General features: G+C 38.9%; 1 protein-coding gene across 6 annotated transcripts in view; it reads right to left on the bottom strand.

Annotated features, from left to right (window-relative positions):
* Nucleotides 1-23,101: 23,101 nt before the first annotated feature.
* Nucleotides 23,102-27,869, bottom strand: part of ZNF280D (zinc finger protein 280D) — a 54,845-nt gene continuing 50,077 nt past the window's right edge. For 3 of the 6 annotated variants that reach the window (XM_068410197.1, XM_068410199.1, XM_068410198.1), the window contains one exon: nucleotides 23,102-27,217. In XM_068410197.1, coding sequence (XP_068266298.1) covers nucleotides 26,581-27,217 — 637 coding nt within the window. In that variant the 3' untranslated portion in view covers nucleotides 23,102-26,580. The remainder of the gene's footprint in view (nucleotides 27,218-27,869) is intronic. The other 3 variants (XM_068410200.1, XR_011048955.1, XR_011048957.1) reach the window with 3 other exon arrangements.

Below are 27,869 nucleotides of genomic sequence, written 5' to 3'. Positions count from 1 at the left end.
GTGAGATGTCCCTTACATAATGTATAACCCTGAATACCCAGTAGTCTTAGATGTAGAAGATCTACCTTCCATGCCCTCAACTGCATCAGATAGAGAATTTGTCTCTTTTTCCTCAACAAGCTATGAAAAAAAATTGAGATCTTATTCATCCCAAAATGTATGAAGCCCTCCCTAAATATTAATTTTCTGGCCAGTCCCAGTCAGTGCTAAACAACTGTTAAGGTTATATATAGACTCTACTAAGCTCTATTTTATCTCAGCTTTGAACAGTTTAATTTAAACTGATCTGAGTAAAAGCAGAAAAAATCCTAGACATCTGTTGACATTTATTTTCTAAATAATATTGCTAAAAATTTGCAATTCAGCAATAAAATAGGCAGAGCTTACAAGCAAGTGATATAATAATAATGCTGAATATAACCTTATTCATGTCATACTGTAAAGGAAAAGCCCTTTTAATGAACTCATAATGAGCTATGGTAGAAACATTAAAAAAAGACAAGAATAAAAATACCAGTACACAATAAATACCAAACCACACATTTTTGTCATCTCTACCTACATCCCAAAGATGTTTACTGTGGATTTTTTATGCCATGTAGATTTCATTTAAACAAAGTTTTGAGCCTGTTCTAGTTGGTAATCTTCTAAGTGTAAGTAGATGCAGTAATTAAGATACTTAAACATAAAGCCATGAAATAACATGACATTCATGACATGGATCCAAGCTTTTCTGTTGGTCTCTTTCAGGTATTATTTTTATTGTTGATACCCTGAAAACAGCAACATCTTAAAAATAGGTAAAGTAAGTTTTAACCTTAATAAATTAAAGAATTAACATATTTATAGCATGCCATAATGTTGTTCAGGTGGAAGAGCTGACTCTCATACCCTCTTCAGGACTGACAGAGGAAAGCGGGGGAGTATCCCCAGGCCCCCCAGTGCTGCAGGAAGGTTTAGTACCATTCTCACAGGAGTCATGTGGAGCAGCCGTATCTTTACTACGCTTTGCCTGAGGAGTGAAAACCACACTGTACAAACACTGATTTACCAAGGGACAGAAAGGGAAAATGAGCTTTTGCACCTGTTTGCATCAGACCACGTCCAGCCCTGGGAGAGGTTCTCAGGCCAGGGAGGGGTATTTCCATTGATGCAAACCAGAACTTGGAACTAGCGCATTCACAGCAGAACATTTCTAGATACCATGCTCGCGACTACCATTGTTCATGATGACCTGGTCCCAGACTTTGTAACAACCTGCTTTTCTAACAATAACATACCACGCCTTTACAGGCACTTGTCACTGAGAGATCTGAAAGCCAAAGGCTGCACTGTTTATAGCTGTCTGAATTCAGTACTGCTCGCGTCTGCCTGAAGATGACCAAAGTGAGTACTTTCCTACATAGTTTATTTTTAAAAGGTTACTATTGTAGTACACTGTTAGAAGACACTAAAATACACCACAGACCTTGGCTTATTTTAAGAGTTTGCTATACTCTGCTTTTCCTTTAACTTCAAATATCAGAAGTGCCTTGTTTCCCTGGACAAGTCTCTGTACGGACTCACCATTTCTGTAACTTCAGCCTCACATTCATGAATCCACCAAGGCTACTGAATATTTATCAGATTTTGGACATTTCTTTTTTTTTTTGGCTGAAAGATTTGCATTTAAATAAATAACAACAAAAGAAAGAGTTGAAAAGAGTCTTCCAGAACTCCCTTTCCCCCACGTTACCTCTTTCAACTTTTGTACCATCATTGCAGTCATTGTCTACCAAATCTTCCCAGGCAGACAGAGAATATATTACTGCTGCAAAAACCAAGATGCAGTTTAGGAACAATAACTGCATGTGATTACATGAGTTTACAACATGCATATTGTTATGATACTTGTAGCTTTTTATTACTATTATTAAAAAGTCTACAATATCTGATTAGTTCTTCATTAAAACTAACGTTGAATTTGCTATTTATTACTTTTTGTTATTTTATTTGCTTTCTTTTCCTGGAAGATACTGTACCAGAAAATGTGAATTTATCTTCCTTTAATCAATTTAAAATTAGCTTCCATCAGCATAATCTTTTTGTATCATCTCCCTGGGCAATAGCCACTCTTCACACCAGAGTGTTCTGGCAGCATTCCCTCCTTGTTTTGGTACAAATGCCACCAACAAGGACCTGCCACCCTCTTTGGTGCCAACAGAAACGAGATGTTTCTGCTGAAAATCAGAGCTTTTGCATGTTACTTCCTGCAAGCAACAAAAAAGAAGCACCAAGATCTTGTCTGCCTGCTCTGTGCATAGGTTATCCCTTTCCCACAGGCACCCCTGCAACACCTCAAACATCCACAGTGTGTTGAGTAAGCTCAAGACCAGTGAAATGGAGACTTTTGCTGCCAATGGAAATGGCTGCTCAGGACACAAATAGTCGTGGGGAAAAGCCCTGAATCAGTTTTTCCTTCATCCCCACTCACTAATGCAGATAAAGGGAAGATGTAAATACACTGAAGGTAAAAAAAAATATAAAAAAGGCAGCAGCAACCTTGGGAGCTCGAAGCTGCTTCTGAGGGTCTACAGGAGAACACAGCCAACGTCTGCTAAATGTCCTCTAACTTCAGAAACAATTGAGCTCGTCTTCCTCTCCCTAGCACTTCCCGAACTCCACAAAGAAGCAAACAGAAGCAACCCAAGCTCCTCTTTCCTCTCCATGTTGCATCAGGGAAAGGGCAGCACCAGACGATGAACCGGAGGCATTTGGGTGTGTGATACTTCTTACTAAGTCTCACTTGTAAACGGATGGTTTCAAGGGCAGGTTTTCCATTTGTAAGGGATTTTTTTTGCCTTGCTGTTACCCTGATGTGTTTTTAGAGGGTCAAGGACAGCGCAGCAATGACTTACAATGCCACAGCTAGGGGGATGGGATGTCCATAAGAACAAGAAATTCCCTCCTTTTGCTGGAGGTTTGCTGGTCATTATGCTGGTCCCACTAACATAGCTGCAGCTGCTAAACTGCACTGCAAGAATATTAAATGCTTTTTTAGTACCACTCTTCCATGCTAGCAATTGCTGTAGTTACAGAAAGGCATTACAAAACCTCCACAGAGAAAGGCTGTCTCTGCTCAATTCCCAAGCGGGCACCATCAGAAAGTTCAGCAACTTCCAGACCATCAACACTGCATCTGTTCTGGTGGCAAGTGCTAACGCTGAGAGTTTTCCCTTTATACATTTACTAGAACTAATCCGTACCTTTCTAAACTCAGAGCAATTTCCTGTCCTGAGGAAAAAGCGTCTTCTCATTCTAAATCCACTTTAACAATCATGCCTACCCCATTCCACTGAGACTGTTCAGAGGGAAGAGACTCTAATCTATTTAGCTTCACAGAGGGTTTCTCTCTGACATGTGCTCTCCTAATAGACCATTTATTAGGATGAAGGGTGCTCCCCAGAGAGTGCATACAGCAGGACAGGCCTAGCCTGAGTGACAGTCTGTCCAGCAGAGATTGACTTTAATGAAGCACAGAATAAACAGGAAGATTAAGAGAGTGCAAAAATCAGTGACAAGTTTTGAGTTCACCTGGGCAGCTTACTGTGCAGCACAGACCTGTCATGGAGTTATAAATGTTATATATCTGTTTGGTTGCTAAGGATCACCTATAACACACAGAAATCCTGCACTCATTACAAGAGAAAGCTTTCCCCTTGATTCTCACCCTTGAGAGAGGGTACCTGTTTGAAACCCAAAACCACTCACAAGTTGTGAGACTCTGGCAGTTGTGTGGTCTGACCCCCTGCTCAGAGCTGGGCCAGCTTCTAGCATGTTGTTCTGGGTTTCAGGGCTCTGGGATTTTCCAAGTAATTCCTTTTCAGATGACAACCTTTTGTAGATATTCATCATGGAGCTTCTTTCTCTGCAATAGAATTCTGGTGACGGTGTGGATATATTGTATAGGATCCATCTTAGCACAGCTTAGCATCTGCCAGCTATAAATATCTACCTCAGGATGAGATCACATCAGCATCTCTCTCCACTGGCTGTTAATGAAAAAAGACAAACTCAGACAGACATCTTTGGACAATGACTTTCACCCACAAACATAAGGCAAGTAGCTCTGAGATGTAGCCAAGTCTCTTCATTATAACAAGTGTGACTCTTACTCCAGACATCTCTCCAAGGTCTTCACACTTACTTCTGCTGAACTCTGATATAAATGGATAAATGGAGGCTGAGACTGAGGCTATGAATGGAGAGAAGTTTATCACCCAGTGATAACGACCTACAAATGTGGCACACCTCACAGCAAGAAAAGCCTGATTTAGGCAACTACTCCCAGCAACTAAGACTCATGTTAAATCTTCTTGTCTCTGGATGATCTGCTGAATTTAAATACACCATTTTGGTAAAGCACAGAAACCAGTCATTCTTCTTTCTGCAGATGCTAGTATTGAGGAGAACGCAGAATACCGGCAGGATACTTTATTCCCAGAAAAGTGAATGGGAGTTGTAGCTCTAGTTTCTAGGGCAGCAGAATTAAGTCAGTGTGAACTACTTTCAAACAGCTTTGTTCCTGCAGGTCAGACAAACTCTTTACCAAAACAAAGAGCAGAAGTTGCCAAACAGAATAACAACAACAAAAACACACACACTTGCTGTAAAATTTCAGGATCACCTGTAGTTTTTGACATAAAGTGGCTACATAAGATCAGCTTTATAGATGCTGTTCTAGAGTTCACATTGTCTAGTTTATTTCCCTGTAAAATTTCTGCTTCGTCTGCACTAGTATTCACATATGACATCCAACCCAACAGACAATGGCTGCTCCACTGTATAGACTTTTGTGGGTTTTTTTTTCTTTAAAGCAGCATATATAAGGTCTTTCTGTGAGTACAAGAACTTAAATTATATGTGAAACAAGCAATACAAAAAGTGTAATCTTAGATGTTTTAGCATCCCAATCTGCCCGTGTTGCAATTATACACTGTCAACAGATGATGGCACCAAAATTCAATCTGTAAGCAAATACTACTAGGTAACTGACAGATTGCTTGGACAAATACATTAAAACAAATGTACTGAAATTTAGCTAATTTAAACTGTATAAAACAGACATAAACTAAGTAAAGGCTGGAATGTGCCTTTTAAAATAAACCATCACCTTTCCCCTGCTCCCTCTTCCCCCATGTCTCAGACTTCAATCACAGAATCACAGAATGTTAGGGATTGGAAGGGACCTTGAAAGATCATCTAGTCCAATCGCCCTGCCAGAGCAGGATTACCTAGACCATATCACACAGGAACGCGTCCAGGCGGGTTTTGAACGTCTCCAGAGAAGGAGACTCCACAGCCTCTCTGGGCAGCCTGTTCCAGTGTTCTGTTACCCTCACCGTAAAGAAGTTTTTCCTCATATTTATGCGGAACCTCCTGTGTTCCAGCTTGCACCCATTGCCCCTTGTCCTGTCAAGGGATGTCACTGAGAAGAGCCTGGCTCCATCCTCATGACACTTGCCCTTTACATATTTATAAACATTAATGAGGTCACCCCTCAGTCTCCTCCAAGCTAAAGAGACCCAGCTCCCTCAGGCTCTCCTCATAAGGGAGATGTTCCACTCCCTTAATCATCTTCGTGGCTCTGCGCTGGACTCTCTCTAGCAGTTCCCTGTCCTTTTTGAACTGAGGGGCCCAGAACTGGACACAATATTCCAGGTGGGGCCTCACCAGGGCAGAGTAGAGGGGGAGGAGAACCTCTCTTGACCTGCTAACCACACCCCTTCTAATACACCCCAGGATGCCATTGGCCTTCTTGGCCACAAGGGCACACTGCTGGCTCATGGTCATCCTGCTGTCCACTAGGACCCCCAGGTCCCTTTCCCCTACGCTGCTCTCCAACAGGTCTGTCCCCAACTTGTACTCATACATCAATCCTTAACCAGTACAAGTTGTACAATCCTTAACCAGTAAACAAGGATTTTGCCTTTCAAAGTGTGCACAGCAAAATGAGACATTAAGTCAAGAGTTTTACTTCTGAGGGACACTGTGGATAGATACTCATGTTACTGAAGTCATCATACTTTCAACCTTTGCTAATCTTGTGCTATGTAGAGCAGTAACCATTCTCTTAAAAGTACAAGCTAACTACAGGATCAGATGCACAATCAAGAATGTGAACCTTGAGAATGTATCAGCAGTAAGCAAGATATGCTTCCAAATCCATAAATAATTTGGCTGTTAGAAGTCACAAATGTACTACCCCTCCACAGATATTTTCACGAGTTTCTTACTTCAGTCTTTGTCAATTGCTGTGGTTTAAACACCATCAGTTTTGGCTAGCACTTGAAAAACCATCTGGTATATAAATATTCATCAATTAATTTATGAGAAATATAGTCTCCTTTCACTGCTTCTCAGGTAAACATCGTGTACAGATTTAAAATAGCAGGAGCAGTATATATAATTTAAGGTTAGGTAACCTGATTAGTAATAGTATTTCTAATGCAGGTTATACTTTAAATCAGGAAGGAGGAAGGTGTTAAATAATTCAACAGAAAGTACAACAAATGAACACTTATGTGGCTAACAATTTAGTGTTCTTTAGTCCTTGCAGAGGTTTAATGGAGGCTATGTTGCTTAATCTATGGAAGTGTTTTCTATTTGCTATATGCTAGCAGAACCATCATTAAAACTGTAATTTATTATTGGAATGAGCCTCAAATATTATGCCCCAGCATTATGTCCTGGAACCAATGGTCAGGTCAGCATTTTGTTCATGGTATTATGCTCTGATATGCCTCGAGCAAGACAAAGAGGTCCATTAATTCTGAAAGGCCAAAACCCCAACAACTATACTTGTTCGATGTCTAATTAGTAGGTTGAATTCTACAGTCCAGAATAATGCTAGTGGCTAAACAATTTTTAAAGGGTAGAACACAATAATATTTCACAAAATGTATTTAAAATTAAGAAATACTCCAAAGCCTAACTATGGAATATAAAGAGTAAATACCTACCACATTCACCTGTTGCTATTACCAAAATGACTGCATTGAAATTTGAAGGCTTAAAACTGCATCTTCTGTGTTCAGAGATCACTGTGAAAGCAATTTCTACAAGCTGTCCATTTATTCCTTCTAGCTCATTCATTTACTGATAGGACTGTCATTTTTTGACAGACAGTAATGAAGGTATTAGTAGCTGTTTTACCCTGCTTTATACATTTTCTATACCTTTCATCATTAAAGAATATTTTGACACATTGTAACAAGACAACATTATTCTTTATGCTTGATGCACGGTAGCATCTTTATACTAGTATGTCTCTGTTAAAAAAGAGCAGATTTTTATCATTGGAAACTGTACACTCTTTGCTTTTAAGGTATGACAGGAAAAGGCTTTATATGAGACGTCAAAATTTTCCTATTCAAATATGCAAATATGATTGAGTTTTACACCATCGAAAACAAAAACAAGATTCAAAACATACCTTCATTCTTCATACAGAGTACGTTGTAGGAATTTTCTTTTTTTTTGGTTAACACTGAAGTTATCTGTCCTGTTCCAAAATAAATCTTCTGTTCTGACTGATTCTCCTCCCTGTGTATTTTGAGTATTACACCTTGGTCACTTGCTCGGGAAAGGCCTTGTAGATGAAAAAACTGGAATAGAAGTTAAGGAAATACTTTGTTTCTAGCTCTACTAAAAGTACTATATATGCTCTGCTTAATCTGATTTTCATTGAGGGCTAATGTTAGAAAGTTGCTTATTCTCCAAATTTGTGACTTTGATCCATTAAAATCTTTCCTTTCTCCAGCCTCCCACTGCAAACTTTTTACAGGATTTTTTGTTAACTAGGTAACAACAACAAAATATACCATATTTACACCACATATACCAAAACTATAAACTGGGTTGGGCTTCTGCATGCAGCTGTAGTAGAAATTAGAAACAACAATAAGGGTTGGAGTTAAAAAGCCAAAGTTGCACAGTTAAAATAGCAGCATGTTATTTCTAGTTCCCTAAGCAGATAAAATCAAAAGTCGGGGCAGACTAGAACTGATTTTGTTCAAATGAAGTATTTTACATCTTGTCTCTGCATTACTGTTTTTCCTCACAAGACCACCAGATCAGTTACTAAATTACCAAAGTCTAACCTCCATCCTTGTGAACAGCTGCAAGGACCACAGCTTCATCTAAGTGCTTAAGTATCACTTTATCCCTAAAAGTCATCCTTGACTGATGAGCAAACAGCCTGCCAGCCTCATACACAGGCTGAAAAAGCAAATATGATACCCAGAGTCATCACACCAGCAGGCCTTTCTTCCAGCTAAGTGGGCAACGCTGCTGGTACAGAAAGAGTATTTACAGAGAGGTAGATAATACTGACTCACCTACGTTAAGCTATTCTTTTGCTCCCTGCTCACTGAGAAAGGGCATTAAATAAGATACATACAAGCCTGACTTACTATTAGAATTTAATTTGACCAGCATTGCAGCATGCATCTTCTGCAGATTAGATTCTTAATGACTACACCTCAGATAATCTCATTCTTTTAATTCGTGTGCTAGATCTATTCTGTGGTGATCCCTGTTGGGACCACAGTACGGTGATGGCTCACCAACAAGACTTCGAATGGGCTGAGTGAGGTGTTGCAAGAACATAGCTGTGGCAGCGGAAAACTGTGTGTGGCTTAACAGCTCTGTGTCAGACTGTTCAGCCACCCTCCCTCAGCTTCACCAGTCCCAGCCATTGTACCCAAGCTATTTTTGCCTTAACTCAAGTGCAAATACAAGGCTGGCATCCTGAATTGCCTGCACTGTAGATGAACCAAGGCAGACAAGACTGGTTCAATAGGAATCTCAATCAGATATCAGGTTAAAACACCCATTAGCACATCCCCTTAACACATCACTTGCAGAACAAAGGCCTGGAAATGAACAATCCCTGAAGCAACACAATACTCACCTGATATCTGGCTAACCCCTCCCAAGAAAAAACTTAGCAAAGCCATGACTTCAGCTAATATAAATCAGAAGAGCAGCAGGGCAGCCTGTGACTGGTAGTAAAACAGAAGTATAAACGGAATGAGTTCCTCCACTCCAGGAACATGGCTCAATGATGAGGGGATAGGGAAGATGAAAAATCTCAGAAGGAGCTTCAAAAGCCCTCACCTTACTGGCCACATAATACAAATTTTCTTTTGTTTTAAAGAAAGGCATGAGGACTACAGTACAGTATTTATATTTGGCCAACTTTATATTCAAAACCAAAATCCCATGCTCTGTTCTTCTGGGACAAATACATGTGTGTGTCTGTGTATCTGTGCATTTTAGTAATTTATATAAAAGTTAATCCAGTGGTGTGATGAGAAATGCACATTACATTTAAATGAGCAGAGGGAATAACAAAGAAAACAGATGAATGCCATTACAGATATCTGTGAGGAAGAGAATACGGATGTGAAGCTCCTGTTTGAGAATTTTAACAGCTGTCAACATTAAACTACCCCAGTGGGAATTAGAAGAGTAAAGCCTTTAGCAAATCTTGCAGGTTACTGATGTTTGGCCTGTGCATCCACAGAGGGTTGAAATTAATGGAGCAAGGTTTAAATTCAGTCAATACATTCAGGATAATTTTGTGTTCTGTTGAATGTCATCTTCATCACGAAGAATAAATTTCTGTCTTATACTAAAAGAAATCTAGTAAATGTAGTATTTTTAACCTTCTGAATGTTCAGACCAATATATGCAACCAGAGGACTAAAAGTACTGTCTCACTCTTAAATGCAGCACATGCAAGATTTAAATTGTAAGCTATTTGAAGAAGCTATATCAACTAGCAGCTTGCTCTTCACTTGCTTTTAGTTACAGCACTAGCAGGGTGAGCTAGGTTCAATAATAGAGCATACAATAAAGTTCAATCAACTTATTTCTGTTAATTACAAAAAAAATGAGAAACAGATATTTGCCTTGTTTACAGAAATTCTCCCTACTACTATGAAAGCAGCACTCTTTTTAACTACAATTATTAGCACCAAAACCTTGACATCTGCAGTAGGATGGGCTCTAAGTCACTCCTTCCACTGGGTGCCCAGGCTACTCGAGAGGTGAAAGTGGAGGGGTGCGAGAGGGAGCCTGGCAGGCACACTCCGCTACAAAGCGCTGAAGCACAGGGAAGCCTAGAGTAACAGTTAACTATCTCTTAGCTCAGTAACGCTTCTTCTAAATCCAGTCTTCCACCTCTGAAAGAGACACACAACTTGGGTTCAATCAAGTTACAAAATTAAGCAAAACATTCTGCATAGAAAGCTTACCAAACACCAGCCACATACACACACATTACCTGTCATAGCCTGTTCCTATATTACAGGGACATTATAAGAATAGTATAGTGTAGTATATAGTTGCCTTTTGATTGGCCAAAGGGCTTAGTTATTATGTATCTGTGTTCACATAACTAGTCTTTACTCAAAGCTTAGAGTGAGCAGGGACTTTCTTGCCCTCCCCACCAAGGGCAGGGTTGACATAAAGAATCATAAAGTGTATACCTAGGCCTCACTACCTATATAAAGATATCAAAACTAATATAAACCCCATAGGCACAGCAGCCTACCACAGCCTTGTCTATTGTCTATATTCATTTTTACTCTTCAACAGATCACAATCCCAGGACAATAAAAATGAGCAGTTCTACTGCCACCCACAGTATCCGGTGTCCTCCCAGTACCACTCTTCAAACTGCTATTGCACAAAGAGAAAGTCAAATACTGGAAAAATAACAAAACAGAGGATATTAAAAATAAAAGAAGCAAAAGTAGTCTGCACGAGAGGTGTACCTTATTTAGCACATTCTTATAAACAGCAGTAACGCACAAACCCAATGATGGGCAGAGATGTTTACCCAGTGGTCTGTAAACAACACGGTTACATGGATTACCTGTGTCAAGTTAGAAGACATTGAGGCTTATGGATGAGCCCACAACTAACAAAACAACCCTCCTCTATTTTCAGCCTACTTGTGCAAGACAAGTAGAACATGAGAATCCATTATCATTCTAAAAATTACTATGAGTTATTTAGCATAACCCAGACCTTCTCTGCGTGGGGAAGATTAACAATATTTGAAAATCAGGAATCCATAAAGTACGCAAAGTAACAGTTCAGCCTACTTTAATGCAAGACCCTTTAGGTCTGAACATATTATGTAGCATTTCTTCAAGAAGCTCTTCAGAAAAGTCAAATTTATTATATCTTGCCACAAATAAAGAACAAGTTCCTGACAGGGGTACAATGCTTCTTTCAAAGGATTGCAGTGTAAATGGAGTCACTGTAACTTGCTTTGTTAAATCAGATACTAGATCTTGATCTGCATAAAAGATTATTTTGAGAGGGAGACATGGGTTCAAGACACTCTTTTCCTAGAGACTGACTCCTTTTGCAATGAGATCTAAACCATGGTTAAAAACAGTTCTTTAGCTAACTACAACCCAACACAATAGCACGTGGCCGAGCCTGCAGACATTCCAAAACCATACCTCCAGGGATTATTAACCCTTTGTTAGTAAATTTAACCTTTAAATTAATTTATTGCAGACTGAGGAAAGGAGAAATGAAAGCAGCTGGATTGAAGATCTAAGGTGAATAGAGCACTGCTGTGGTTTCTTAAATGAATCAAACCTGTGTAGTGGCTGGAGCATGGGGACCATGCTACTCATCTCAAAGCTGCCTGAAGGTTATGTGAAAACTGGCTACATCCTGCAGCACTAACTCATCAACTGCCATGGGGAAATCTGCTCAAGTACAGACTGCAGGATATGGTTTGCAGTGTGTGCTTCTTAGAATGTTGCTAGAGAAATGAGGCAGTTATGAGCATACTTGAAAGAGAAAGGACCTGACGGTAATTAGGGAATAAGTGTGCATTAGAGGCTTTTAAAATTTAATTCAGATACCAAATTATATCTCAGTTCTCTTTCCTTAACAAACAACAAAAAAAGCTTCTGACCCAAAATAAGCTTCTTTAAAACTGAGTACAGCAGCTATTATTCAGCCTTTATATTGTACTATCAATCACCCTGAAAACATCACCCAATGAGGTCTTGTTGTACTTGTCCTACAAATATATGACACAATACTTGCCCCAAAGAGTTTGCCGTTTATGTTATGAAGTCTAATTACAGCGTAAGCATAAACCAGAAACCCTCTTACAAGGGGCAAAATTCTGAAAAAATCAAGATACTTACAAGCCTAGCTCATCCTGATTTGTGAGGCTATTTTTAGAACAGTATAGGCTGATGTGCTCTGAGCTTTTTTGTATTTGCATTAAGTCCTCTGTGATTCCTCCTCTGAAATGTGTGCATATGCTGAGACCATGTGAGATGCTACCACTGGCGCTTGTCATAAGAATTAAATCCCTCTCAAGCTTGTTTACAGCTCAGCACTTGTCATACTGCTCCCCTGAGCTTCATGGCTGGTTGGTTTTTTTCTTTCTCTTTGGCTCTGTGAAAGATTTAATTTCTTTTTTGTTTATGTGTGTACTTACACTTGCAGGTGCAGAAAAGAAAAAAATTGCTGTACCCAGATGTTTTGAAGCTGCAGTAGCATACATACAGCTGAAATTAAGGAGAAAAACTGTAGCAGATAAAACCAACTTTCTCATACAGTATTCTACAGCATATTTAATAAACCTATAACACTTCATTGACAAGAAGACTCTTGAATTCAATTTTAGGAAGACCAGAATATTTTACAGTTGCTGTCTCTGCTCTTTTGCAAAGAGTTTTTTAAAGTCTGAAGGTGGTCCAATTACTCCTATTTTCAATTTGCTAATATCTTCTTGTAGTGGTTACAGACTCAATCATCAATACAGCTATTGCAAACCAAACTGTCTTAGCTCATTACTGAATTAGTTGAATCTTAGACAGTTTTATCCAGATTTTCACCCATACTTTGAAAAATATAATGTGTTGTGAAACAAAAATTACCCTCTTGCTTCTGTACTAATAGTAGAAATCATTGCCTGGATTGCCTGTAGAGACTCTAGTTCTAAGATCTCAAATCACGTCTAGTTAAGCGTATCTCCATTTCACAACTCCAGCTGGTTAACCTTGCAATTCATTTACCCCTCCACATACTCTAACAGTCCATAAAAGGCTGCAAAGATTAATGAGCTACGGTTTCATACGCAACTACTGTAGCTATCCATATACAAACACAGTAATGGCTTGTGTGCTTCACCTTAACAGCATGTGCAGACAGAGCCTTTCTACAATGAGTAGAAGGGCTGCTAACTTCTTTGTTCAAGCTCAGCCCATGCATCAAGAACCTTTCCTTAGATATGCATATTCCTAGTAAGTTTATTCACACAACTGTGTGCAGAACAAAATAGTTCTTTGGTTGTCTTTCTTTGATCAACTTTTAACTTTTCTTGTCATGTGCAATCTGTAACACAGAACTTGCTGATGATGCGAATGGTAAAATTACAAGCATCTGATGCAGAACCCACTGCAATTTTAAAGGACACTCTTATGAAACCTAAACAGATGAATCTGCTTTGCTTTTAGCTGTTTTCAGCCTCACTAACTTCCTCTAGACCTTCTGCTGGGCACTGCGTGGAAGAGCCTGACCAGTGGCTCTGTGACGTGACCTCTACAATCACAGCATTCTGCCTACTGTCGCAGTAGGGAAGACGATTTTTTTTTTTAAATATCTATATGCTTGTTGGTTTTTCTCTGGATTTTGAGTTATCACCAAAATAAATTTAAAAAAAAAAAAAAAATTTCTTTCTCCAGTGAGGTTCAGTATGTTCCTGATCTTAGAACTGATCCTGCATAATATTCAAAAGTTTAGGGTATTAGAGAGGCACCATGAAATTGGTGAGTATTTTTTCTTTCTAAACACTTTGATTTTATATCTCAGCATTACTAACTTTACTATGCACAACTAAAATATACACTGTCAAACTGATGGCAGAGCAGTAAAGATATGTTTGCGTAAAAAAAACGCAGGAGAGAAAGTCCATTTCCTATGCTATGAGAAAGAACACAAGGACAGTTAAACCAAAACTGTTTTTACAGCATACCCAGAATGCAAGGTGCTGCACAAATAAAAAAAAGCAGTATTGACTTAATATGGTCTCCGGCAAGCATAAAAGTTTCCTACTCTGCACATGTTTTTTTCAGAAGATTAAATGAAAGACAAGAGATCCTAGTGCATAATATGGATGAGGTGCACAAAGTGCTTTTCACCTCCCCCAAACCAGATATGGCAGTCAAATGTATTTAGCTTGACAGACAGGAATTACTACTCTAGTTTGGACTGAGTGAACTTTGTCAATTATTGACCTTTACCTAATTGGTGTACATTATACTCCGGAATATCAGTTTACAGTCAGGTCAAATTTCTTTGTGCTGTGAAGTGACTGACAACAGTTTGGTCAGACACTGCACAGAATCTCATGTTTCTTGATGGAGACTTCTACTCTCACTAACTAAAAGAATAAAAGCAGAAGCATTTTGCCTGTACATGTTCTATATTCCACTCACAGTAAAGTTCCCATTTGCTGCTGCTTCTTATTGATCTTTTATCGAATGAGGAATCTTGACAATCCAATGACACTCTTCGTTTGCTGCTTTGTATTCTCTCTGGAGATTCTGTTCAGCAGAATCCCTACTAGCTTTAGCATTACCTATAAGGAAGAGAATATGGCTGTTATTGCAGGGAGTCAGAAGTTCAGGGTGGATATACTTTACCCACCCTAATTAGGAATAAGCAAGAGACTGACCTTTAAAACCTTTTTTCACAGAATCACAGAATCACAGAATGTTAGGGATTGGAAGGGACCTCGAAAGATCATCTAGTCCAATCCCCCTGCCGGGGCAGGATTGCCTAGACCATATCACACAGGAACGCGTCCAGGCGGGTTTTGAATGTCTCCAGAGAAGGAGACTCCACAACCTCTCTGGGCAGCCTGTTCCAGTGTTCAGTCACCCTTACAGTAAAGAAGTTTTTCCTCAAATTTAAGTGGAACCTCCTGTGCTCCAGCTTGCACCCATTGCCCCTTGTCCTGTCAAGGGATGTCACTGAGAAGAGCCTGGCTCCATCCTCTTGACACTTGCCCTTTACATATTTATAAACATTAATGAGGTCACCCCTCCGTCTCTTCTTCTCTAAGCTAAAGAGACCCAGCTCCCTCAGCCTCTCCTCATAAGGGAGATGTTCCACTCCCTTAATCATCTTTGTGGCTCTGCGCTGGACTCTCTCTAGCAGTTCCCTGTCCTTCTTGAACTGAGGGGCCCAGAACTGGACACAATATTCCAGATGCGGCCTCACCAGGGCAGAGTAGAGGGAGAGGAGAACCTCTCTCGACCTGCTGACCACACCCCTTCTAATACACCCCAGGATGCCATTGGCCTTCTTGGCCACAAGGGCACACTGCTGGCTCATGGTCATCCTGTTGTCCACTAGGACCCCCAGGTCCCTTTCCCCTACGCTGCTCTCCAACAGCTCTGTCCCCAACTTGTACTGGTACATGGGGTTGTTCTTGCCCAGATGCAGGACTCTACACTTGCCCTTGTTATATTTCATTAAATTTCTCCCCGCCCAACTCTCCAGCCTGTCCAGGTCTCTCTGAATGGCTGCGCAGCCTTCCGGCATCTCAGCCACTCCTCCCAGTTTTGTGTCATCAGCGAACTTGCTGACAGCGCACTCTAATCCCTCATCCAAGTCATTAATGAATATATTGAATAGAACTGGTCCCAGAACCGACCCTTGCGGAACTCCGCTAGACACAGGCCTCCAACTGGACTCTGTCCCGCTGACCACTACTCTCTGGCTTCTTTCCTTCAGCCAGTTTACAATCCACCTCACTACCTGATCATCCAGACCACACTTCCCCAGTTTAGCTGCGAGGATGCTGTGGGAGACCGTGTCAAACGCTTTACTGAAATCGAGATAGACCACATCCACAGCTTTACCATCATCTATCCACCGGGTAACATCCTCATAAAAGGCTATCAAGTTGGTTGAGCAAGACTTCCCGTTGGTGAATCCATGCTGAGTGCCCCTAATGATCCCCCTATCCTTGATGTGCCTAGAGACAGCACCAAGAACAAGTTGCTCCATCACCTTTCCAGGGATGGAGGTGAGGCTGACTGGTCTATAGTTACCCGGGTCCTCCTTCCTGCCCTTTTTGAAGACTGGAGTGACATTCGCTTTCCTCCAGTCCTCAGGCACCTCTCCTGTTGCCCATGACTTAGCAAAGATGATGGAGAGTGGCCTAGCAATGACTTCCGCCAGCTCCCTCAGCACCCGCGGGTGCATCCCATCAGGGCCCATGGATTTATGGACATCCAGGTTGCTTAATTGGTCCCTGACCCAGCCCTCATCAACCAAGACAGATTCCTCCTCTATCCTGACTTCTTCTGAGGCCTCAGGGGTCCAGGGCTCCTCAGGACAGCCTCCAGCAGTATAGACAGAGGCAAAGAAGGCATTCAGTAACTCCGCCTTCTTTTTATCCTCTGTCTCCAGGAACCCCCACCTCATTCATCAGTGGGCCTACATTGCCTCTAGTGTTGGCTTTACCTGCAATGTATTTGAAGAAGCCCTTTCTGTTGTCCTTGACCTCTCTTGCAAGGTTTAATTCCAAGGAGGCCTTAGCTTTCCTAGTTGCCTCCCTACATCCTCTGACAACAGACTTATATTCCTCCCAAGTGGCCAGCCCCTCCTTCCACGATCTGTACACCTTCTTCTTCCACTTGAGTTTGCCCAGCAGTTCCCTGTTCAACCATGCAGGTCTCCTGGTACCCTTCCTTGACTTCCTACCTGTTGGGATGCTCTGATCTTGAGCTCGGAAGAAGCAGTCCTTGAACGCTAACCAACTATCTTGGGCCCCCTTACCTTCTAGTACCCTGTCCCATGGGATTTCCCCTAGCAATTGCTTGAAAAGGCCAAAGTTGGCCCTCCTGAAGTTCAGGGTTGTGATTCTGCTAGCTATTCTGTTCCTGCCACATGAGATCCTGAACTCTACCATCTCATGGTCGCTACAACCAAGGCTGCCCTCAACCTTCACCTCTTCAACCAGACCCTCCTTGTTAGTGAGGATCAGATCCAGCAGCGCTCCTCTCCTAGTTGGCTCATCCACCATTTGCATCAAAAAGTTATCATCAATGCACTGGAGGAACCTCCTGGACTGGGGATGGCTGGCTGAGTAGGCCTCCCAGCAAATATCAGGGTAGTTGAAATCCCCCACAACAACCAGGCCCTGTAATTGCGAGACTTTTTCGTAGTTCCCTCCCCCTGCTCCCCGCAATTTATTTTATGCAGGGTCACATACAAAATGATATACAAGAGATGTGATCAAGAAACTCTCCTAAAAGTGCAAGTGGATTGTAAGCTCTCTAAAACAATACATTTTATTTTGATGGAAAGAACCAACGCATTTGTAAGGACTGTGTAAACACACTAAATAAAGAATACATTAATATAAACCACATATGATGTGAGAAGACAACAGATATATTTTTATTACTGCCAAAATACAAATGGCAGTAAGAGGTAACAGCATGTTAAAAGCTTACAAGATACCACTGCTAAACAGCAGTTCCCTAGTGCAGTTAAATCACTCTGTGAAAGCTTACAGTCAGGAAAAGAGGTCCACTTTCATGCAGAATTTTTGTTCGTTTCATTTCAACAATGAATAAACTTTCCCATATATAATAGTGTCTGTGGATCAACTGTACTAGGAAGCACCATCCTTAGCCTGGTGGAAATGCACAAGCCTAGCAACAGTTTGAGAGGCACAGCTGTCCTGGAAGGGAACAATGCTTCCCAGAGCCCTCAGGGAGCCCTACTTCCTCAGCACAGACTGAATGCACATCTCACCTACTTTTATGGAGAGTGGTGATGAAATCTTATTTCCCTCCACTGAGTAGCTCACCTAGTCAGAAGCGTGCTTGGATTAGCAAGATGCTCTAATTCAAATATAATGGCAATTTTACAATCTGTTTAGACAACTTCGTGCTCAAGACAGCATAAGGATTGTTGCTGAACTCTACCCTCTTTTTAACATGATTAAAAAAATAAGATCCCTTTTGTTCTTTATTACTCTCCATCTACATCAGGGAAAATAAAACCAAGTTATGTTTTCATTATAGTTGCACATAAACAAGTGTGCGTGCATACGAGGAAAATAATGTGAATACAGTAACAGTTCAATATAGTTAAGACTTCACCTGACTACTTATACTGCCGCCACTCACCCTCTATCAAGTTCAGTTTTTCTAAAGGTTTCCTTTCAGGCTGAATTCTTCCTAATTGCTCACAGTACTGGGACTCATTTTGAGCTCCTCCATTCTGTCACAGGTTTACTTAGTAATAAGATTTCATATATAAATAATTAAAAATTAAAGTGTGAGTGACAAGTCTTCCTGGGTAGCAAACTAGTTTTCTACTTTCTTAAATCCTACACAGTAACATTTGAATTTTCAGAATTTATACTGAAAATAATTCTTCTGTAACTGCAACAGGATGCTCCTATTGCAACGTGCTTGCTTGGATGAACCAAATTATGTTGAATTTGGATAGATCTAAAAATATACATCACATGCATGCAAATTATAAAAGTTGTATTACAGCCTTTAAGACTTTACACTGAAGGATGTATATAGGTCATACTCAAAAAAGGTTTCTGCCTTCAGTGGCAGCAGTTAATTGAAATATACACAACTAATAACATCTCTGGAGATCCAGCCATAATAAGCAGACAGTTTCCAAAGGAACGGATCCAATAGCTTTATTACTTGCAGCTGTTTGGTATACTGAAAGCTCACTGTGTTTATTCCTCTTATGGAAATGCTTTCCCCCTGACAAAGTAGGAATTTGTCTACAATGCCCTACAGACTACTCCAAGAGTTGTATTTCTTAGGTGTGGTTTCCCATTCAGCAGCAACTGAATGGCCTAAACTGGCCATGCTGTTCTCTGCTGCTGCTTGTTGCTGCTGCCAGTGGTGTTTTTATCAGCCCCGTGATTTAGCTCAGCACATATCTGCAAAAACTGGTCGAAGTGAGACTTAGCAGCTACAGGGCAAGAGGGCTGCTTCAATCACTGAAAATGTTTTTACAGAATCAGAGCCTTACAAGCCTCAGTTTAGCAAATTTATGAGATTAAACTTGGACTCCTCTTGTAAAACTCACCTTCCTTCATCTAAAAATTTGTAATGGCTAAGTAAAAGAAATTATTTATAAGGCAAAATTCACCTAACTCTATTTGTGGTAATGCAGTATGATAGTCCAAAGGGTGCTGGTGATGCAGGTTTACAAGGGAAGAGAATCATCTTTTTCCCCCTCAACTATATCTGTGGCTATAATACAAAGATAAAACTTTCAGGTACACAGACCTTGGTGTTCTGAAACTGAAGCAACAAATTGCAGCAAAGTACAAGCTGGGAATAATTATTTTTAATTCTGTTATGTTCATTAATTCACCAATTTAAGAGAAAAGGCAGATTAAACAAATGAAGAGCACAAGACACTATCCAGTGGAGAAACCAGGATGGATTTAAAACCCTGCAGGATGGACAAAGAAACCACTACGAAACAGCCAAGGATCTACTAGAAGAATTATGCCAAAATTCTAACTGCAGTATGTTTTAGTTCTATGCTGTACTCAGTTCATTATTTTTAATATCCATTAAACGTTTGAATTTTAGCTCTCCGGCTCATCTTTCAAACATCTTTCATGATAACATTGCTTCTGATATTTAAAGACCATACAAATGTAACATCTGGTTTGGTATTGGCACTATGCCCTCACCAGTATTTTAAATATGCTAAGGGAGACAACTGCAAAGTGAAGGGAGGAAACTTTTATCTTTCACTCCACTGAATAAAACTGAGAAGAAGAGTTCTGTACAGAGCTTATTATTATACATCCCATTCACAAGTAACTTGCATTACTTTTGCTAGGAAAAACTTTGATGTGCTTACTGTATTTTAAATACAGGTTGTATTTTCATTTCCTTTTACATCATCAAGCCTTCTGAGGAACCCAGAAGACAACAGATTTCTTTTATCAAATAGAAATAAGTTTTATGGTATTAAAAAGTATGTTCTGCTTTAGTAAGTTTGTCTTATTACTTTAAATTGAACCCATGTTAAGTTCCAAGCAGATCTATAAACAATAGAGGTTTTGTGCATTCAAGTTTCTCTTATAACAAACTTGAAGAAACTTCATAGGTTATCCTCAAGAAAGGCTAAGTCATTATCAGCCTTAAAAGACAGGATGATGCAGCCCACCTTGATATTTTTCTGCTGTGGTACTTACTAGCGTGCTATCTCAGACAAAGGTCACTGAAGAGTGACAAGCTATAGTTTAAAGGATGTTTAACAGTATTGTTAAGAGACTCTGCAGAAGAACTGACAGAACTTCATTATTTAGCAAGGATTAATAAAATGCCACTACTCAACACTAAGGCACTGTCAGGTTCCGAATTAAGCTCGCCGGCAGTTGCCCAGCCCTTGGCAGCAACCCCAAGTAAATTAAATGCAGTCAGTCCCACGTGGGATCCGCCTATAAAATCACACGGTATGCTTTACCTGCCCAAAATCCTGACCACAAAAAAAAACAGATTCATGATCCTGGAGTTCAGACAAAGCACAACTGAGGCACGGTATCAATAAACTTAGCCTTGGCTAAGGAGGTGCTGCAGGGTGGGATGTCACTCACCCCTAGCCGGGAGCTAACGCCTCGCGCCTCACAAAATGTCGTCACGGTCAGGTAGTCCTTACCCCAGAAGATGGCGTCTGAGCACGTGGGATAGGACGGTTTCTGAGACAGTGCCAAAAAAAGGGGGGGGAGCAAGGCGTATCGAGGAACAGATCCCCACAGGCACATCTTACTATATTAATATATAACAACATACATGCCACATGTTAAGAGCTTCTTTTTGGTTCCATCAAGGAAGATCATACAAGCACTCTCGTCTCCTCTAGCGTAACTGGCCTTTCTATGGTTTCAAGAGGGCATCCAGTATATGTTATCTAGGAAAAAAAAATAAGAGTGGAAAGTCACACAAATAGAAGAGCTTCCCTAGCAGGAACATGTTGCCCTAGGCTCCTTTCAGGAATTCTGATCTGATATGGATATCTAAAGCTCTTTGCTATCTTTCAGAGCCATTAAAGTTGGATGTGCCCAACTGCTCTGGTTCCTCAAGTTGAAATTTTAGGAATCAGTAAAAATGCTTCACTTCATCAGATAAAGCAGGTTAACCAACCTGTTCTGCATGTTACACACTATTCATGATTAAAATTCTGAACTTACTTTTGCTTCTCCTCTGTAGAAGTGTCTTTTGCTTTCCATCACCAGCCAACAACTTAGAAGTTGATTATACACCAACAGTCAAGAGAAGGAGACATTCCAAGATACAAAGGATTGTGACAGGGGGAAAAGCAGCCATTTAAATTATATCTAACAAATAAACTGCATTTCACTAAATATCATGGGAAAATTACACCATGTGCCATCAACTTGCTAGCTCAAAGAAGTGAAGTCTTTTCAAGAAGATTAAGTGGAAAGAGAAATCTCAGCTGAATTCGGCTGAAAACCTGAGAAACACGTACACAAAATTCAATCCTCATTTCAGGCAGCAAACACCCAGGTAATTCAAATATATACAATTTAAAAACTCTTAAGTATTCATGTTCCACTTATTCCACAGCCTTAAAAGAGAGGAAAGCAAAGACTTCAATTTGTTACTAGAATATCATGACAGGATCAGAATGAAAAAGTCACGATAGGCTGTAAGAAACAGACCGGCAGGCTACTTCCCTTTAGTCAAAAGGATTAATTCTTAATTATATTATTTATGAGCAAAACATATGAAGGTTACATTTGCAAGGCTACCACGTTATCAGTATGAGACAACTTTCTTTACAAAGATACCACTATATGCTACCCCATTCACCAAAATTTTTGGAGAAAACAGCTCTTTTGAATTAAATGCCTAACACTGAGAATTTAGTGAACTAAAATACAAAATAAAGTTTATTTTCATTAAATTAATAACATAAGGGATTCATTTAGCAAAGCTACTTAAAAAATGCTTAAAGAATAGAGAATTGGTGGCTGACAAGCTAACACTTTTTGATCATGGAATTAATCTTATTTGAAATTGTCTGATACAGCCCATACATGTAACTTGAGCATTTTATTTTCTTAATATGAAGCTAAATTTACCCAAATTTAAATGCAGATATACTTATAACATTACAGTTATTCTTGTGGTTGTCACAAAAATCTCAGTCTCTCTGAAATAACGGGTTTGAACAGTAAAAAAACCTCAACAAAACCAGCACATTTTAATATCAATAAACACATTAGCTTTATAGCACCTTGCAAGCATCTCAACTACATTAATCCCCCTCAAAATGAAGTGCTTCACAGCTAAGCATCTTCCACATTTTTTTTAAAATCTGCTGCAATACAGGAAAGATCAACTTAACATGGTTACTTTGGGTCAATGAAATGACTGAATACAAAATTTTAATTAAGTGTCTTAGAGCTAAAACAGCGATCCAAAACTCAAAAGGAACACAGCAAAGAACTTTCTGCATAGTGTCTGTTTAATATGAAATACCAGTCAATATACTTTCCCTTTTATCACTGAATTAACAGGGAAAGCTAGTCAAAATTATGCACAAAAATCTGATGTTCAAAGGAGATAACATGCTGGGCTTAATCTAAGAACTAAGAACTGTCCTTCTGAGCTACATTAAAACTGGAGGAAAGGTTTTATTAAAAGCAAAAATCATTCAAGCAATCATAAAACATACTTACCAATTTTTTTTATTATAGGTATATTAAGCATACATCAAAAAAATAGGATGCAACTAGACAAAATAAGCTCATGAGCCTCAAAAAATCAAACACTAATGAAAACAAAGAGAGAACAATCAGGTATAAAATTTGCCCTACACAAATATTTCTAAACAGTTTCTAACAAAACTCTACTGTGACAGCCTACGGCCACAGTCTTTGGTGGAATATTAGTATCCTACAGCATAAAAAAATAACTGCTTTCTACATGCCTGCATATAAATAACAATGCTTAATGCCCGCAGAAAAGCTTTGACATAATTTATTTAAGGTTTTGCAGAATACGAAGTGTTACTCAAGATTCTTTACATCACAGAACATGATTTAACACCTCTTGCCCAGGGATCTTCTCTCTCTCTCCCCCCATTTCCAGGAAAAGTGGATGTGATTTTATTATAAAAATTTTCTTGTTTAAAATACATCACCCAATACTTAGAACCCAGTATGTGCTATGATTTGATCTGATTTTTTTTCCTGGGTTTACTCACCCATTCTGTTAAACTGAACTGCAGGTAAGCCAAAGTTTCTTTCCTAAACTGCACAAGGCAAACTGAGACATTGGCTGCAGCTGAGGAAGTTCCAAGTGACTGAACACTCACTGACCATAAGCTAATAATGACAACAGTTTTCCATTAAATGTAAATAATGAAGATAGCATATATGTGGCACATGATTGCCTTAAAAATAAATGATATATAAACAGTCTGAAATTATTATTCAAGCAAATATGGTAAATCTCTTGAGATGAGGGGAAATGGTGACTCTAGTATGGATACCAAGAATTAACTTTAAGTTCCTTTTTTTGGTAAGACAACGAAAACTTGAGGCAAAATGTCTTCCTAAGTACAAAAAGAGAGGTGGCACAGAATAAGAACAACTGATAGCTGGATGGAAAAAAACCTTTTAAATGACTTGGAAACAAACAAACTGAATTATGTGCAGTTATGTTCAACTAGCTCAAAAAGCATTCAATGTAAGTCGATCCTCTGGAATGACTTCAGCCAAAAGTACAAATATAACATCTCTAGGAAACCTCCTACATAACATCATAGAGATTAATCTTCATAATTATCCAGCCTCCTACAGTGTTTAGTCAGCAAATTAATTACTTCGTATAGGAAAAATTGTAATGAATTTTATTTTTTCTCCAAAAAAAATACCATGCCACTGTTTTCTAAAGCTATCTGATGGTCTTGCTAGAACAATCTAGTTTTCTCACACCCCTTCCTTTGGAAGGGCTACTAGATATTTGGGTGTTTTATACCTAACATTACCTTTTGTATAAGCATTCTCTATATGGTTTGAAACAAACAATGCTTTACATATTAAGTATCGAGAATATATATACACTTCTGCCAAATACACAGATTTTTCAGTCTGAGTTTTATTTGCCAACTTTTCTCAACAGTATGTGGCTAAATTCTTCCAAATTCTTATTATTAAAATGGTAAATGTTTTTAAAATTTAATTGCATAATAAAAGACACATGTGAGGAGTTTACAAGCAAGTATCATACAACTGGTTCCAGTTCTCCACCACACATCATAAAGTTATTCAAAATATATAATTTGCATGGAAGATCATCAATCAGTTTAAAAATACTATAGAGATTTCTCTGGGTTTAAATGCAGATGCATTCAGGAACTCCTTCAGTAATATACACATCAAGTTCCATAGCTGATTAAGTCCTTTAAACTGTCCTCATTGTGGTGCTGTATTTTATAATCTTCCACATGTACATGCATGAAGACATCAGACTAGTTAATCATACCTCTAGTTAACAAATTTCACTAAAATCTTTAAAGAACAAAAGAATACTGCAACTTATTGCTCTCAGCTTTTTTGTGTGTCTTGCTATTTAAAGTTCTTAAAGTGGCACATCTTGTAGAGCTGTGACTATGTAAACAGTTCCACTTCTCTTTTTAAGTCACAGAATCACAGAATCAATCAGGTTGGAAGAGACCTCTGGGATCATCGAGTCCAACCATTGCCCTGACACCACCACGTCAACTAGACCATGGCACTAAGTGCCATGTCCAGTCTTCTAAACATGCATGGATGAAAATTAAGATGCAATTCAAAATTTAAGTCATATAACTCTTTAGAGTTTGAAGCAATTTGAGATGTTGAGAGTGATGTGGTTTATTTAGAGGCTCCAACAATAAGCTGGATGGTTTCTAAATTTTAATACTGCTGATTAGACTCATTTAGCAGCTGAGCTCAGCTAACCTAGGAGGACAGAGTAGACACCAGTTGCATGCTGATGGCCCAGGAAAATATCTCTATATAATCTGGAAAAGTTAGCACATCTTACCACAATACACAGCTACAAAATATGTTTATGCATAGGCACTTGTTCATTTAATTCTTTAAAAAAACCAAACCCAACCAAACAAAAAACCCCACATAGGTCTCAAATTCATAATTTTAAAATGAAATAGTTTTTGGGAACTGTCATTAAATCTTTAAAAAAAAATGTGGGAAGACTACAGCCAAAGTTCCAAGCTGAGCATAAAATTATGCACAAAGACAAAATTTTGTTGCAAATATTTACTCAAAAAGTAATAATTTACAGCAGTGCTTTAACAGCTGTTGAAAACATTTAACATCCATTAGAAACAAAACTGTGAGTCAAAAGCACATTCTGAATGTTTTAAATGGAGCAATGAAGTCATAAGAGCAAGCTACCGTTAATCATATGCATTCCTATATCTAGCTGCTAGCTAGAAGACAAAAAACAAAAACAAACCAACAAACCAAAACCAGCAGCCATCTTTCTGTACACAATTTAGACTACAAAAAGTCCTGAAATTAAACTGTACAATTCTACTTTATATGCCCCTGTGTCCTATTTGTAACAGTTAGCCAGTAGCAGCTGCAAAATGTCAGAGTGCATGCCAGTTGGTGTTTCCAGTTTAGGATTTTCCTTCTTTTTGCTTAAAACAGTTTTTACATTAAACCGTACTTTGGTGTGACTTATAGACCATTCCTACAGGTCCTAAGAATAATTAAAACAATGGTAAAAGCCTAACAGCTACAGTACTTTCAACAGTATGTTCTACTTTATACAGTTGTGTTCGGTATTTCTGCACAGCCTGCACACTGAAAGCCCCACAAATATATATATATTTTATTGTAATAATTCCACTTTCACTGAAAGTTTATTAGGGTAAGCTTACAGCCTGGCAGGATTACACCTGTACAGAGGTGCATAGATTCATATAATTCTGTTTACATGCTTTTGCAGACAGGAATGTGACACCAAGTCCAAAGGTTTAGGTTTACCCAAATTATCAGGAGACCAATAACCATCATTACAAGTGTGCTCCATTTCAGCATCAGAAGTGAATTCATACTAAATTCCACTGTTTAATGATATTCACACTGAAGGATTTAAAAAAATATTTTATTGGCAAACAAATCACCTTATCCCGGGCTAGTTAACTATAAAAATTTATTCCTCCTTTCAAATATCAATCTGATAAGGTATATCACATCCAAGAGTCAGGAATATAGATTTGAACGTGCTACCTTTTGTAAATTTAGTTAATTCAGTTGTACATACACATACATGCTATCTTCATATGCAAAACTTCCCTTCAGTGTCTCCTTCTCACCCCTCGCCCCTTTTTCATTTTTAATAATTAGCATCAATGAGCACACTCATCAGGAATGGTCCATGGTGTTCTTACCATTGTTTATTACAAACAATAAAATTAGCAATTTCAGCTTGCTTCATTTTCATCTGTCTTGTTTACAGTTGTTTCCATTCTGTTGGGACTGCTTTCTTTAGAAGTCTCATCTGTTTGTTCAGAGAGTTGTCCAGCTTTCTTTGATGAAGTTGCAACATTACCTTTTTGAAGAATTTCAGTAGCTTCGTGCTCTAGTACCTCTGATGGAGTCAAAGGCTCCAAATGAATACTGCCTTGTTCACTAATGTCTGAACTAACTGATTCAGGTTCATCTCTTTTTCTCAAGAACTGCTCAAAACTAACATCTTCACCCAATGTTAGTTTTAAGTCCCTTGAGTTCATTGATGAAAGTGTAGTTTCATCCAAGCTATGTACTTTAGTCTGCTCATTCAAGATAACATTATCTGAACTTTGGCAAGTTTTCAACTCACTTTCCTCATGAATACATTTTTGTTTCTCATTTACTAATTGTTTGTTATTATCTGAATCACAACATGCTCCTTTCTCATGCAAAGAATTCTTTGAGCTGTTGTCAGCGAGTTCCAAACTAGGAACATTTACTGTATTTGACAATGGTGAGTTTTCTTCATTCTTCTCAACTGATGCAACGTTTTTAGTTTGATTTCTGTTGCATTCTTTTGTTTCGTCTGAAGAGTCATGCTCTTGTTTGCTGAAAAAAAACCAAAACAAGGTATTTTTATAACAAATTAAATAAAGCAACACACAGCTGTACTCTGCAAAGTGACACTCAGAAAGTGGTATTGTAGATTTCCTGTTTGGTATTTCTCACAAATTTTCATAGCAAGATGAGCTGAATTTAATTAACAACTGCATTTTTCTTACCTATTTACAAACTCAGCTTTGTATTTAGCAGTCAGTCAGTAGTTCTTGCATTTCACCTCCAGAAAGGAAGGTTAAGTTGTCCCCTTTGTGCGACACATGGAATTTTCCAAAATACAGTGTTAAGTTCCTCTACCTGCACAGCCTCTTCGACACAGATGCAGATACAACTACTTGGAAATTTTTGTTGATGATGTAGCCAGTTTGTACCTTTATACAGTCAAATTGACTCCGCAATACTAATGAGAGTAAAGCGAGGAAAAAAGCTAACAGTTGGAAATCTAAATTAACTTAAATCTAAAATTTATTTGAGCAACTACAAATTCAGATTCACTAAAAAAGTGAACCTGCGAAGTAGCATTTTCAGTCACTTTTCAGAGTAAAACTGTATGTTTAAAAAAGGAAATATATATCAGTACTGAATTATGCAAGTAAAAATGAGAATCTTACCGTACAACAAAATCTAAAACACAGCATATGAA

The sequence above is a fragment of the Nyctibius grandis genome, chromosome 11 (genome assembly GCF_013368605.1).
Source record: "Nyctibius grandis isolate bNycGra1 chromosome 11, bNycGra1.pri, whole genome shotgun sequence".
In the NCBI taxonomy this organism is placed as follows: Eukaryota; Metazoa; Chordata; class Aves; order Nyctibiiformes; family Nyctibiidae; genus Nyctibius; species Nyctibius grandis.
The sequence above is the reverse complement of the archived record's forward strand: the minus strand, read 5'-3'. Positions and strand labels throughout refer to the sequence as shown.